This window comes from Homalodisca vitripennis, chromosome 2 (assembly GCF_021130785.1).
Source record: "Homalodisca vitripennis isolate AUS2020 chromosome 2, UT_GWSS_2.1, whole genome shotgun sequence".
Taxonomy (NCBI): Eukaryota; Metazoa; Arthropoda; class Insecta; order Hemiptera; family Cicadellidae; genus Homalodisca; species Homalodisca vitripennis.
This window is the reverse complement of record NC_060208.1, coordinates 185361416-185377652: the sequence shown is the minus strand read 5'-3', so window position 1 is coordinate 185377652 and position 16237 is coordinate 185361416. Positions and strand designations below refer to the sequence as shown.

The 16237-nt window shown below is 31.3% G+C and overlaps 1 protein-coding gene across 1 annotated transcript; it reads left to right on the top strand.

Moving 5' to 3' along the window:
• Positions 1–8165: 8165 nt before the first annotated feature.
• On the top strand, positions 8166–15314 carry LOC124355930. Its single transcript, XM_046807082.1, has 3 exons — positions 8166–8247; positions 9101–9111; positions 14901–15314. The coding sequence occupies exons 1-3, from the start codon at positions 8166–8168 to the stop codon at positions 15312–15314; spliced, it is 507 nt and encodes a 168-aa protein (XP_046663038.1).
• The last annotated feature ends 923 nt before the right edge of the window (positions 15315–16237 follow it).

Sequence of the window (16237 nt, the reverse complement as noted above, 5' to 3'; positions counted from 1 at the left end):
CAAGGTATTTATTAAATAGGCGTATTAGATTGCAACGTATGCTACAAAGTATAAGAGAGAATAAAATAAATGTTGAAGGTTAACCCACAATAAACAGCTTTAATTCTCTTCTCATGAGTACAGTAAGGATTTCTGTTTCCCACAATCTTCTTCCCGTCGTATCGTTTGTTGGTTTTCAGGATCTAACAGAAATTGCCGTTCCTATTAGTTCACCTCTGAAGTTCCAAAAAGTCAGGTTTTGTAGTGACAGCTGATGAGTATTGGGGCCGTATTGGGATATGTGTTTATTTATATAATGTGGGACCCTTATATAATTATGACAGTGTATGTTATTTAAATGAATAACACAAGATATGTTTCCTAAATCAAGTAAAATTTAATTCTTTTCAAGATTTGATGTTAATAAATTAGATGTATTCAAAACCTAAAAAAAGATTTTGGAAAATTTTAAATTTAAACTGATTTCATAAAAACATTCCTTGTGGTAATGTATTAAATAACTGTAGACATTTCAATAATTATAGAAGAATAGGCGAAATATATTGATACCGAAGCGTTCTCAGTTACCAGTCCCAGAAGAAGTCAGATGAGTCCAGAAACCTACACAGGCTAGTCGAGCAATAAATCACCGGGTTATGCCACAGTGACGTCGTGTCAGCTGATAAATGACGTCAGCTTTGTTAATTATTCCGCTCACCTGGGTCCGATCATCATCAACTCTCTGTGTCATGTTTGAAACATTATTAGTATTTATTGAGATCTGCTTATTAGCTGTCGGTATAGTATGCTTGGTCAGTCAAATTAAATTATTAATTTAAGTTTAGTTTTAAATCAATTATACCGCGTAACTTAAAAGTCCCCCTATTAAATTTCTTACCAATAGAGATGGAGCGATTTACTTTAAGGAATGTTCATATGACTAACTGAGGAGTTTTTTGACGTAGGACAATATTTGACTTCCCCTTACCAAAACATGAGGTATTTTGGGAGTAAGTACAAATTTTAAAACAGGAACCCCTAGCAAGTGATACCTCATTTTAAAGGTATTATAAAAAGACGAATAATGGTTCAAACTAGAGGTCTCTAATGTTACTCTATGAGATTAAGTGGCGATATAAAATTAGAATTTAGTATAAAACCCTCACAGTTTAAATTAAATTTAAAGTTATTTTAAAGCAGATACAAATTCACTCACCAGTTTTTATGAGAACTTAGGACACAAAATTATAAACCAAGTTATTACAAGAATCAACAACCTTGATTAACATATCATTTATTACGTTTATGTTTTGTCTGACCGAAGCCTACTAGGAAGTCCTGGGAATAGCATTAGCTGGTTTTGCCATGTCATCATTCAGACCACTTTGACACAATAACTGGACTGAATGTGTCTCACATACTAACTGGTAAACAATAAGAAATTACATTACAAAATCAGCTATTGGTATTCCCAAAACTTTCTAATTGGCTATATGTAACATTAAATGACTTTTATTGCTGTTAACACATGGGGTTTTCCCCATAAATACACACATATAACATTATTTTATGTGGTATAAACTAGATCTTATTGCAGCTTTTCGGAATATGCATATAGCACAAACGTATAAAAAAATTGAAAAAGAGCTTGACATGAAAGTTAAACATACAAATACATTGCAGAAAGATGTTAAATCACCGTCCTACTTTTTAGACTATAAATATAAAAAGTAGAAAATAGTAAACTCTCATATTGTCTTAATTATTTTATTGGAGATTTTAATATTTTTTATCAATGTATTTATAAAATTTAGGTCGTGAATATTTTAAGCCAGTAAAGGTAAAACCAATACTAAGTACTGTGATAAGGTAAATACAAATACTCATGACGATTTCAATATTCGTGTGGAAGAATCATTTCCATCTAAAGAATGAAAACAGTAAGTTTTTTTAACTGTGTAGCTGGTAAATAAAAACGGTGCCAATCTGTTGTTCTCGGCTCGACAGCGGCTTCGCCATCTAATAGCGATACCAGCGCGCCTCGGTAATGGAATTTGCAAAACTCGTCACTTTATAGCGATGAATGCTTCCGACAGAGAAATTTGATCAGTTGCTCTTAGTTAAAACAGATCAGTCACGATATTCCGCCATGAAACTGGTCACTGCACATGTACTCGTATTAAGGTTCACAGTAATAATATTAACAAGATTTTCGAAAATTTCCGCACAATTAACTTGTATTGTTAAAAGACAGTTTTAAACCCTACAGTGTGTGCTGATTTGGACATTCAGTTCTTTATATAGGGTATTATTTCAGAATCGATAATATTAAACTCAACAGTTTATAGTTGAATTAAATTATGATTCATATCTCTTCTTATTATAACCGCAAAAAGAAAGTGTACACTTTTCAAAACACTACAAGCGTGAGTTGTGTGTGTGTGTGTGTGTTTTAAAAATATATAAAATTTAAAATATTTTCTATACTTTTGTTTACTTTATTTCCATATCAGGTTTATGTATTTTTAACCTTACTTGACGTATTAAATTCCAGTAGGCATAGAGCTTTTCAAGAAAACGTTTTAACTTTCAATGTTTAAAAATGAAATAATTACTTTTATTGCTATAATAAATCTTGCAGGTATTGTAGACACTGAATTTAGTACTTAAGAGACAACGAATAATATAGGGAGATATTTGCTTCTCATAATACATCCAATTATCCGATGTTACTACTAGCTGCATAATTTGCGCAATCTTCAGAAATAATTAATTTTAAACAAGAATCGAATGTGTTATTTAGTCTATAATACACTATAGTATTAAACAATTACAATAATAATTTTTTAAAGAGTAAACAGTATTTTTATATTAAAATAAAACTTTATTTTATTTTAACACATTAATTTCCAAAATTTTGCACCACTGGTGAGAGAATTTTATGTTTTTATCTCACGAGCAATAGAAAATTGATTTAGTGTGAAAAGAGAACCAACACAATAGAACACAACTAAAATATCACTTCCCATTATATTATTGTACAGGAGTATGCCTTGCATATCTCCTATAATTGGCAAAAGAAGCGTACAGACGATAACAAGCATGTTACTACATGTTAAATCGTAGCAGGAGCTTCTGCTTTGCATATCCCATTAACTGAGCTCCACACTCGCGACGATCTGATATGACAGATTGAATCGCAGCCTCCCCTCTACAGTTGATTCGGTTATCGACAGAGTGTTTTATAAGAATTTACAGCTACAACATGTGTATAGCAAATCAAAGATTCTTCTACCTTTAATCGTACTGTAATGTCATTAACATCTCACTAGATGTTGTAAACATTCCTAATCTAGTACGTCAAAGAATTTGTACTAAATTATTAATTTTACCTTATTTACCTTATTTATCACTCTGTATTACTTTTAATAAATCAATTATTTATCAATCGTAATTTGTTTTGTGCGTATTTAGTAGAACTTAAATAAACAAATTAAGCTATTGGTTTAATAAGTTAAGTCTAAAACACGTTACTACACCGGTTACAATACCTCTGCCATTTGCTCATGATTCATTTTAATAGAAGATTTCCAAGCAGACAATTCATTCATAAAAACAGATAATGCTGAATTTATCTTCATAGGAAAACACTTTATTACAACTGAATTACCATATTTGGGTCCTCATATATCTTCATACACTGAATACACGTAATATATACTATTATTTAAAAATCGAATGGTGTGTTAGGCAATCACTTAACTTATGGACCGATTTTGTGAAGTTTTACATAGAAATCTTTAGAGTCTTTGGTTAACCCATCGTGGTCATGGTTGACAAAGTTGTAACTGCCAGCTACTACATTTTGAGAAAAATGGGTTTGAAAATGTAGTAGACATCATGTTTTGCAAACACTATACTGTATAAGACCTTTACTTTTAAACATTGTTTTCAGAATGGAACCCTATTTTATCGATCTTAGACTACCATGAAATTGCAGTCAAACCATGCCCTACTGAAACAGTTATTTTAAGTGAGACCTACATAGTTCTAAATGCACTTAGAATATTGTCACACCAAAATAATTACTTTAAAATATAGGGCTTAGTATGACAGAAATGTAACTAGAAGTAAGTATGTTACAAATAAGTCACTTTTAATTTCATGAATTGCATGTATAGTGGTATTTAAAAATACAATAGTGCAGTATAATATGAAAACAAATGATTCTTCCTTCTTTAACTGTGGGAATTCCGCACAATACGTTTGATGTTTAGGTTTAATGTCAAAATCTGTTAGACTAGCAGTGAATAACGAAGCTGACTTTTTCGTCTTGTTGATTCAGAATATTTAATGTTCAATTTAACTGTTGACGTTTGTTTAGTACAACACGGGGCAAATTCTTGAACGAATTTTTAGTAAGCTACATGACTGACGGAGTACTTTTGTAATTAAAGATTTTTTCTACTGCTTCAATATTTAAAGTCAATTGCCTTAATGTGAATTACACGATACGGGTTGTGACGATATACAGTATTTAATAGTCTAATAAGACCCAAAGGAGAGGAGAATTCAGTCTTGTTCATTGATTTCTCAATTGAACTATGAACACAGACCACTTTAAGAACACAGTAATGTCCAGGAACAAAATATTTTACCGATACAGACGTTATATTGGAATTATCTCTTAAAAAGTATGAAACTGCATTTGATATAATTGATTGCGGTTTTGCGCCACACGGGAATCAGACCAGGTAATTATTTCAGTAAACTCGTTATCTTTGATAATTGTATAAAGTATTCTCTGACAACAACAGCACTCGCTATGTCATTGCCAGTAAGTACTGGGATTGTTACATTCCAGACAGCACAATATACCTGTTGAAGAAGGCTGTCAAATTAAATAAATTTTCGCGCGTTTAATTCGCGAGACGCACAATTCGACGTTTTCCAAATAAAAGGACTCGAAGATCCCGGTTTTCCTTTTCCATTTTTCGGTGCTGTCTCATACGGTTCTTACGTAGAATATGCGTCTCATGGCTTGCATTTTTCCTATCAGAATCGCTAGTGGTATTTGGAAGCAAAATATCATCAAAATTGTTACAAATTAAATGTTATAAGCTCTCATTAGATAGGGATCCTTGTATGGTTCACAGAAAGTGCTTCCTGAATAGAATGTTTCAATAGCTATGAATAACTTTTCAACCGATGTGATATAACAGGTTACCTTATAATTAAGTCTACTTCGACAAAAATACAACAAAAACAACACAGATAAACATTGAAAGAAAAATAACTATACTATTACTTAGAGTTCATAAATATTTTGGTGTGTAGCAAAATGCAGCGACATTTAGTAGTTAAAAAAATAAAACAAAATTTTTGATATATTTCATACCATTATACGTTGTTGTTATGTAATTTATTTGAGATTTTTCTTCTTGTAAATGCAGAGAGCTGTGTTCGTTCTGTGTTGAGCAACTAGCTCTACGTAAAAGGTTCAGTGAACAATATTTGATAAAGACGTTATTTTAGAGAAGTACATGGGGTTTTAGCCTCGGACTAGAATTGCAGTTAATGATTTTATACGTCCAATGTGGTACGTTCTTTTTAAACTATAAATGCCAAGTTTGCATAAAAAATTAAAAAAAATTTGCTCTCAAATCTTACATTGTTTAAACAAATTAATAAAAGTAATTAATTTTTGAGAATATATTTTCGTGTTACACAGTAATTTTTATATTTATATACGGAATTTCACTTGAATAGATATAGAGAAAAATGTATTAAAGATACCAGTGTAAGAAACTAAACGCACTATTAATGAGGAATACATTATAGGCTAATATAACCATCTAAACTAAATATTACAACTTCTTCAAAAAAGTATATAGAGAGTTTTAGAAAGACAATCAAAAACAAATATACCGGGCAAAGTCTAATTCAACATTTTGAGTTTTAAAACACAATTTAAATGTATAGGTAATGGAATGAAAATAATGAAATTAACAAAGAAAGCTTAGGCTGATCAAAAGAGGAAGAAATCAGCATGCTAACCATGTTTACCGCCTTATTGAATGAAACGAACTACATTAATCAGAAATTCCAGAGCGTAAATGTTTAATAATAATTCATTAATATTAATGGAGTAATTTGTTAGCCACTCATCCACATTCCAACAATTCTTGTTCCATTACAAAGCCAATATTAGCCTTCCATTACAGTGATTACAGTAAACATTGTTTTCAATATAGGTAAACAACTTCGGTGTTATTACTGCATGCTCACTCTTACAGACCTTGTTATATTTCTCATTATTATTTTCTTCTTCTTTTTAATTTTTTTTATTTACTCGTTACTTTACATCCACCGACGAGTCATACTATAACATTGAAACATAACATAACATAATTTGTAAACCCTAAAACCCTTTTTGTATTATATCACACACACACACACACACACACACACACACACACACACACACACACACACACACACACACACACACACACACACACACACACACACACACACACACACACACACACACACACACACACACACACACACACACACACACACACACACACACACACACACACACACACACACACACACACACACACACATGTATATATTTAATTTCTTGAAATTTATTTATTATTTTTTGATAATTGATACCATGTTAAACATGCTCTATGTTCTATATGTTGAACAAATAACAAAGTTTCAGGTCATATGCGTATTGCAGTGGAACAATCTTATAATTAAACAATTAAAACAAATAAAAATAGTTACAGACTATAGAAATTATGTATACTTATTAGGCATCTTCGTGTTCGGTTTGATTTCGTTCTTATTTCTTCATTTAACTGCTTACGTTGCAAAAAAGAATTAGTCTCTCTAACGTTAGTGTTTTATTCATAAATAATTTGCCGATCTTGGTGACTATCTTTTTTCTTTGTCCATCCTTTACTCCGAAACTTAATTTTTTGTTTTATTAATGAGTCATAGTAAATGTATTTAAGTGATTAAGTGAGAAAATGTTAGTTATCATACACAAGTTACCATAGTAACTAAATAAGAGCTAAAGAGTAACAAATTACTGGAAGATAAAAATTTATTGTTACATTGCTTTAAAATTTGTTGAAATTAATTGAATGATTAGGCAAATAATACAAAATAAATTATGAATAAACATTTTTTTTTAAATTTATTATTTTATAAAATTATTAATAACGTACAAAAATTACTAGTTTCCCTTACAAATGACACTCAACATTGCTCATCACCGTAGAATTTTTACAGTGTACCCAGGAATACTGATTATTTAACACCTGCTGGAGCTTTTCGCCAATGAATTATTGCATCCTTCAATTTATTGATGTAACATCTCTTTCAATTTAATAGTCACTTACTATCACTTACTATCGTACTACTCATATTTACGATAATTATCCTATATTCACATTGATAATAAACATATATATTAATTACAAAAACACTAAAACTTATATGCGTTATGTTACTGACGTGATGTTTGTGCTGTAGGGCTTAATGATATATAGAAATATAATTACGTGGTTTATTAGAGTTATAAGTTTAACACGAATGATACAATATGTAATATTTTATCCTTTCATAATAATCCTATTGTGCATTAGTAATCATACTAAATAGATATAAATAAAAAATTTAATTTCTATTAAACACAATTATACAATTTAGTCAAAATTAGTTTCAAAACAACCAATTTCCTTAATTTAATTACATATTTATAATGCTGATATGCATCGTTACAGACGTAAACTATACACAGGGTTTTGTCTTTTTAGTTTGAATTATGTACAATAACTTGAACTGAGTACTGACACTATAAAATTTAATTCAAATTTAGTGTTATACTTTAAAACATACTTTAAGGAATGGTTAAATTTTCATAATCACTTACCAGTAATAAAAGAAGATTTTCTGATAAAAATGTTTGCAGAGTGTATATGGTTTGTGTGGCCAGTAATCAATATAACAGTTTATAAACACCACTCAATCAGGATCTTGAGAGTCTGCAGTGATTGGTTAGATTGGTATGAGAGTTTTGTGGTTTCATGTTAACTGAGTGAGGCACCAGAAATGAACATTTAATTAAAAATCCATAGTCGACGGTCCGGAGCCGAGATGGCCAAATGAACAATCAAGCCTGGCTAGAGTATGGGAATGGTGAGGAGAGGAGAGTTCGTTACACCCTCATCCACGTGCCCATCCCCTGTCAGTCTGGTTACACATTATCCTTCCATTACATTGATTATAACAAAGGCAACGGTCATAGTTTTATACGGTTGCTCTTTGTAACTGTGTCCCTATCTTGTCTACACTGTATATAATAATGACCTAAGGTGTTAAATGTGCTACAAGCTGTTTTTATAAAAAGATAAGGATAGAAGACTTGGAAATATTGTTATAAATTTAGAAAAAAACTATTTTTATTTGACAGTTATTATTCTGCTATTTGGTTTTAAACCATATTCATATAAATGGCGGCCATTCACATTCTAGCAAAATTGTTTGTTCAATTAATTCCCGACATAGATCCATCCCGATACATTTTTACATATATTATGTAATTATAAAAAATTATAAAAACGTTTTTATAAATCTCTTAAGGTTTCAAGATGGCGCCTATTCATATTCTAGAATATGAATAGTTATATATTAGTTGCTTACTAGGCATGAGCGCAAAACCGAAAGGTGTATAGAATTCTCAAATAATTTACAAGAATGTTTGTTCCAGCGCGAACTTTGATATCACGTTAGGCTTCTACATAATGATTCTACAACGTTTAACTAGTATATACCATGTATAAATAATTGAGAACACGATAAATCCTGCAATTCTTTATAAGTTCAGACCACTTGGTACATAAACAGTATTTGTACATAGCTCTGATGGGTTAATGTCTTACCTTGACCAATGAAAAGTTTCAAGATGTTGTTAATTCGCATTTGAGCAAAATGTTTAACTCTATCATTTCACAAGGTGTATGGAATTTGAAACCTTTCATGTAATTTTCAACTAATACAAACAACACTTATTCATATTTATTTTCCATTGATTTTTCAGGTTACAGGATGGTAACTGTTCTATAGATGTGTACAATTTGATCGTTATAAGTGATGTACAGATATAATTTCGGATCTCCAGAAAATTATTCTTTTTATTGTAAATACGAATTGTTTGAGAACCACGCTGCTATCCTTTACTAACAGCTTGATATGTATCTATGCTAATGCACACTAATCCACCGTACGAATGAAGGTGATATGGAACAGTGAATAGAATTATTATTAATAATGTAATAAATTTAACTTAGAAAAAATATTATTTACACATTTTTTACAGCTTTCAACCACTAATGCTCCTTAGTAAGACATACACAGAGTTCGCACACGTCAGTGTGGATTTTAAACTACGGGTAAACCTGGTATACCTGGTATACCAATTCTGGTATACCTTTATTAGTATTTTATTGAGTTTCATTTTAAATGTTAACCGTAAATAAGTATCAGTTTCCAGTATTTTATAGCTGGAGAGTGACATAAACACCCTTATTCAACAACCCTCCCTAATTCTTTGCTTAAAGTTTTTTATTGACAATGGAAGGATTGGCAGGTTAACAGGATTTCAGACATTTGCCATCGTTATATGTTACAAGAGGTATATCTTTTATATTATACATTTCGTAAAATATAGCGATGGCAAATGTCCAAAATAATTTTATCCTGTTACTTTCCCTATTTTTGTAGCTATACTAACATATATTTACGTATAATTAAAAATGCGCAAATTACCGATTTAAATTACCCTAATCTCAAACGATAATATAATACAACACGTAATTAGTTAAATTATACGAGTATACAAACAACTCCGATTTGTGGAATAAACAGCAAAGAACAGTGGCTTGAGTGCTCAAAGGCTAAAGTTAACTGTATGTTTGATGAGCTACTGTAAATGGACAGTGCAAGTCACGTGTCTCCTTTATTGTGGTTCACTTCAAAAGTGGCTCTCTTGAGAGACACCCAAGTTAAGGTCTCTTTGTCAATTTGGTGTGTTAAAGTAGAATTACTGTCCGATTTACAGAAACTGTCTATTGTTCATTTATTTCGTGAGGTATTCACTAGCTAGCTAATTAGTTGTCAAACAAAACTACTTCAGACTGAGCCGGTTCAATACCTATATCTCCCCGGCTCATGTGTGTTTTATATAGTGTGTGTGTGGTTTATTGGCTGCAGAGGCGACTGACCTTTTGAAGGCGTTTGGCCTTTCCGGAGAGTGGCGTAAAGACTCTGAGCTGTAGTGTACTAGTTAGGAGTAGCTCCTGTTTAAAATTTTGGTTTATTTAAGTATTTTGTTAGATTTGCTGAGCTGATTCCTTCTAACATGTGCGGCTAGGTTTACGGCCCCTCACTGATGAGGTCCAAGGGATGAATTGTTTTCTCCTGTCATCTCTCCATCATGCGTGGTCGCAGAGAACCTTCGCCTTTGCGCTCTGCTGAAGGACGGCCACCATGATGGACATTTCTACCAGTCAACATCTGTGATACCCTGTGATATTGTTATTGTTGCCATTTATATAGTTTATATTTTGTTATTTAATTTTAAGTTAGTTTTAGATATTATTTAGTTATTTCTTGGATTTCATTAGGAGCCCGCCCTTAGCCGAAGGATACCGGGTGGAATTGGCATTTCTTGTTTCAAATTATGGCTTGTCTAATTTTTTTGTATGCAGGTGCACCTGACAAGAATTGTTCGAGGTATATACTACTGCAGGCACCTTTTATTTTTTTTATTTATAGTATATATTTATACATAATTATATTGACTGGATAGGCCTGTGTTTTCGTAGTAAATGAACCTGAGTATACTGACCACGGTGTTCTTTTTTTTACCTAGTTTAAATTTGATCCGGCATCCCGTTCGCCACCATGGGCGCGCGTTTCCCTGTTGGTTTGCTGTGGGTGTGCGAGCGGCGATGTAAGGTTTCAAGACGTCAATATTTACAGGTACATTATAAAGAAAACTAACAAAATACCCACAAACTTCGCCACCATTAATTGATATACCATTTTCCTCCTACCACCCCTACAATCATTCAACCACTCTACACGATATGACTGGTCTAGACAACAAAGCGACTATGATAACAATTGAACGCTGTAACTATGGTATAGTTTGAAATTTTTTAACATTTTGGTTTCAATAAGACAATTGTAATCTGATTTTCAATACTGGGTCAAGGAAAATCATATACAGCGTTAATAGGAAATGTATTTTCAAAATAATTTGAAGTGTTTATATTTTATCAGGAATTTATTTGTTTTAAACATTTTATATACAATGTTTTTGTACGAGTGTTCACGGTATATTAAACAAAAATATACCTCACCTCAGATCTATGTATGCAGTAGTGACTATGCTTGCTTAGATAATATTTTTAATCCTTAAGGTCCCTCATAGAATAAAACCTTCCGTAACTTTGCAAAGTATTTCGTAAAAAAAATGCAATAAATATTTTAACTTCAGCTTATGTATCCAGGTGTATTTTCACCACTGTCCCAGATGGTAGTTCGTTTTATAGACTTTTTTAATAAACAGAACTTTTGAAGAATACGTATCCAAGTACGCGTATCTTAATATCCCTTCAGGTTCAGTCAGAGGCTGTTATTTTGAAGTGTCAAACTGAAGAAGTATAGATTTTATATTCACACAACGCTGATGTAACAAGAATCCTCAATGTTGGCATTGTAATATAATCGTAACATTTTCAAACATTTAAAAAGCCCTTGAATATTCATTACACAACAATTGATACAATCATATAAATTTCTTTGTAAAAACTTGGACTTGAATTAGTTAAAATGAACCCGAAATTATTACTACGGCATTATTATTTTTCCTTGCCCACTTTGACAGGCAAATGTTGAACCAGAACTAGCCTTCTTCCTAGGTAACACGATTGAGATAGTGCCATTATCTCTCCTTATAAGATCTTTACAGGAAGCCGCCTCTACCCTCAACCTTACCAATCCTCAATATACTGCCACTTCGGAAGCAGCGCAAAGGTCCTTCTATTACTAACTCTAGTAAGATTTCCAGAATGAAAATAAACACTGAAAAGATTATTTTGACAGCGAGAGAACAAAAGATTCCAAAAAATGTTTGCTACTCTTTAAATTAACCAAACAAGTTAAAGACATTTTATAAATGTCATAAAAGCAATTTATAAATGATAATCCAAGAAACACCAATTGAATTTTAATTTTTTAATTTTAATATTTAGGTGAGTTATGTTATGCTTTAAATATGTTTATATACAATAGAAGCTTTAATTGAATGCGTAACATAGACTAACGGTTCGATTTAATCTATTATAGTAAAACAAAGAATTTAATTAATCTTTATATATTGCAGACATTTCAAGAATCATGAAAATGTTTTCCCTAAAATCTCAGTTGAATTGAAAAATTTAGTTAAGTTATTCTTTATTAGTTTTGCCCATCTCGCAAGAAGAAAAATGCAGTATTTTTTAAACACACTTTTGTCAAATTTAGTAGTAATACCAAATCAATATCTAAATATATTATATATGTTTCTATATTATGGAAATTATAGGTATACTTTGAAATAGCAAAAGAATACTTGATGTTAAAAATTTAGTGAATGAAAAAATTGGAGTATTTTTAAAAATAATTTCATAAACAAAGAATTATTACATTTTCGTTATCTTGATTATTTTAGGAGATTGACTTTAGTTAGTAAATACTAAAGAGTTAATATTAATTTACCTATTTGAACAGGGTGCTTAAAGAAAAATCTCGTGCATTAAACAAATATAATAACATATAACCATCAGCGTAACAATAAAATTTTAAAACATTAATTTTAGTTTGCCAGGATCAATAGAAATAGAAGAAATTGTAGGTGTTTTCGTAAGAGGGAAAATTGGTTACTGAAGGATCAACTCTGTGGAATGTATATCAAATTAAAAAAAAATGTTATTAGTGAGTTAAACAATCATAACGTGTTTATTTAATTGGCCCGACAAAAAAATTTGTAATTTACGTTGTATTTTACGTATCTTGAGGAGAGTAGATAGAGAAACCCATGGAAACCCAAAGCTATAGATTCGCTTAAAAAAATACGTTTTGGTGCTTTTTTTAAATCATGTAAACATCAGTTTTATTATGATGAGCAAATAATAATAATAATCATCAAATTCTTCTCCCCTTTTTGGGTGAAAAGCGACACAAGAGCCAACCACGTACAAGGGTTGCCATGTAAACATGTTGGATGGATTACATATGTCGAAGCTGTAAAAAAATATGAGAAAAAGCAGCAAAGATATTCAGAAAATTAGACTCGGTTACATATCTTGTACACCGATATTGTCTTTATGCACATTTGTAGGTCCTATGGCAGAAAAGATTTGGTGGTTTTATTTAACTTTTATTTATGAAGAGAATTATGTTTTAAAATTTGATGGTTTAAATTCTTTATATATATTTAAGTTGATTTTTGTGTGTCAAAAATAATATAAAACAATAATAGTATAAAAATGTCGATGATAGGACTTTTTTTTAATGTATTTCTATGTCAATGAGCTCATGGACATTTAGCTTCATTCTGCTTTGGAATGAAATTTTATTTCGAAAATTATGTCCCATAAACAACTATTGCATGTAGAAATACCACCTAAAACATATGATTAATTTTAGCCAAAAGCAATCACAATTTTAAAGGGAATATAACGACTTGGATTGTAGATATTAATATTCAGACATCCAAGACGATATACAATGTTTTTTGATTAGTAAGCTCCGAGTGAATATTCCGTAAAATTTATTACCAGATTTTTAAACTAATAAATATTACCTGGTTTGTCTTAAATAAAAATCACAGTTCTAAATTAAAATAATGGATTTATTTAAAACTGGCAAATTAATAAGTTCAATGTTTCAGAATTTCCATCACTCTGTTTTCCACAAAGAATTGACAAACCGTTTAGTAGTTTTAAAAGGTTCTTTGGCAAGAAATAAAAATATTAATCAAATATATCAAAATAAAAATCAGAGCTCTCTTCTGAAGTGAAATATTAAAGTTTTCAAATAAAAATCAAATACCACTTGGAAATAACTAAAATAAAAATGTTCACTTCTAAGTTCACTCAAAATTCAAAATAAAAAATTTAACTTCTCTTTCCACTAGCTGTACATTAACTTTCAAGTTTTTACAATTCAGATACAACCCTCTTAAACAATTATTAAAGTTCAATTTATTTCCAATTCATAATTCACAATAAAACAGTACAAATTAAATATTAATAAATTACTAAATTTCCTAATTATTAACAAAGTTCAATTTTAATTCACTTTTCTTGCAAGTTTGAACCAAATGTAACTTGTATGATTCTATTGTGCTCTATTGTTCATCGAGAATCAGTTATGCCGATTGCTCTGTAGTTTTTATAAATTTAATTTTTCCTATCAAAAAGACAACAAAATTAATTTAATATCGGATCCGGAAGACTATTTCAATGTAACGTACAATAAATTTGGTGCTTACCTCAAAATCCCTCGCGGAAAAAAAATTTAGAAACACGGCGCACTGTAATCAACTTAATTCACGATAATAACCAAAAGAAGGGCTTAAATTATAAGCTGGCGGTTTTTATAGTTCCTTTCCCCCCAATTCTGATGGACATCCGCGGCGTTCTCTCATTGGCCCAGCCGTATCCAACTGGAGAACAATAGCCTTCCCAGATCTAACGTAACTGCAGTACAAGACAACTTTGAACCAAATGTAACTTGTATGATTCTATTGTGCTCTATTGTTCATCAAGAATCAGTTATGCTGATTGCAGCATAGGGAAGTTAGGGACCTTGGGATCACATTTACACAGTCTCTTGCTTGGGATCGCCATGTTGGTGTGGCTTGTTCTAGAGCCCTGCGCAATCTGGGTCTTATCCATCGCCTTGCCAGAACCCTCTCCAACCCTCATTCATTAAGGATTCTTTATTGTACCCTTGTAAGACCCCACCTCGAATACTGTGGAGTCATATGGTCACCTCACCAGGTCTACCTAAAGGACGCTCTGGAGGCGGTCCAGCGTCGTTTTCTCCGCCTCATCGGGACCCGTCTTGGGTACCGGTACCAAGAAGTCCCACTGGATGATGTTGCCGCCCTCATGAAGCTTCCTTCCCTCGAAACTAGACGTATCATGAGTGATATCCTGTTTCTTTGGCGTCTAGTAACGGCTGACATCGATTTGCCCTGACCTTCTTCAGAGAATTTCTCTCAGAGTACCAACCTGCGGCACAAGATCGCAAAACCTCTTCGTCACAACATCTGCACGAACCAATTACATGAGGAACAGCTCTATCATTAGAGTACAGAGGCATGGCAATTCAGTTTCTGAAGATCTGGACTTCTTCCACCCCTCAAGCATTTCCAGCTTCCGCTGCCGTCTCCAGAGCCTCTTCAATTAATATGTAATATTTTCACTATTTACTCGTTATGATTGTAATTTGGGTACATTTATTATTTTGTTGTTTAGTTTATTATGTCTAGGTTAAAGTGTTTCTGTTTTTAGGTATTGCATTGTAGAGTTTAATTTATTGTTATTTATTACTATTTATTATTGTTGTTGTTGTTATTCTTGTTATTGTTCTAGTAGTAGTAGTAGTTGTTGTTATGCGCATTATCTATTCAATATTGATTATTGTTGGTTGTTTAGTTACGTATGTAAGTATATACATGTACATGTTGTATTCATTTATTATCTATATATCATGGGTATATCCATCTATATATTATTATTTATATTTATATATTATTATCTATTATTATTATTTGGTTATATATATGTGTATGTAAGTATGGATACTGGAGCATTTATTATTTATTATCTGATATTGTTTTAGGCATGTAAACAGTATTGTAATACTATATAGTATTGTTGTGCACCACACTTTGTAAGCACTGTAAAAATGGCAATGCCGTTAAATAAATAAATAAATAAATAAATAAAAAAGTTCTGATCAATTCAAGGCAGTGAACCGTATTCCTAATAATTTTAAGTTACCAGAACTAACTTGCCAAAGGATTACATATTCGTTTTTATCCTAACTTCTCACAATCTAATTATAATTAAATCCCAATATTTCTTTCCCAAAATTTTCATTTAATTTAAGTTTTAAT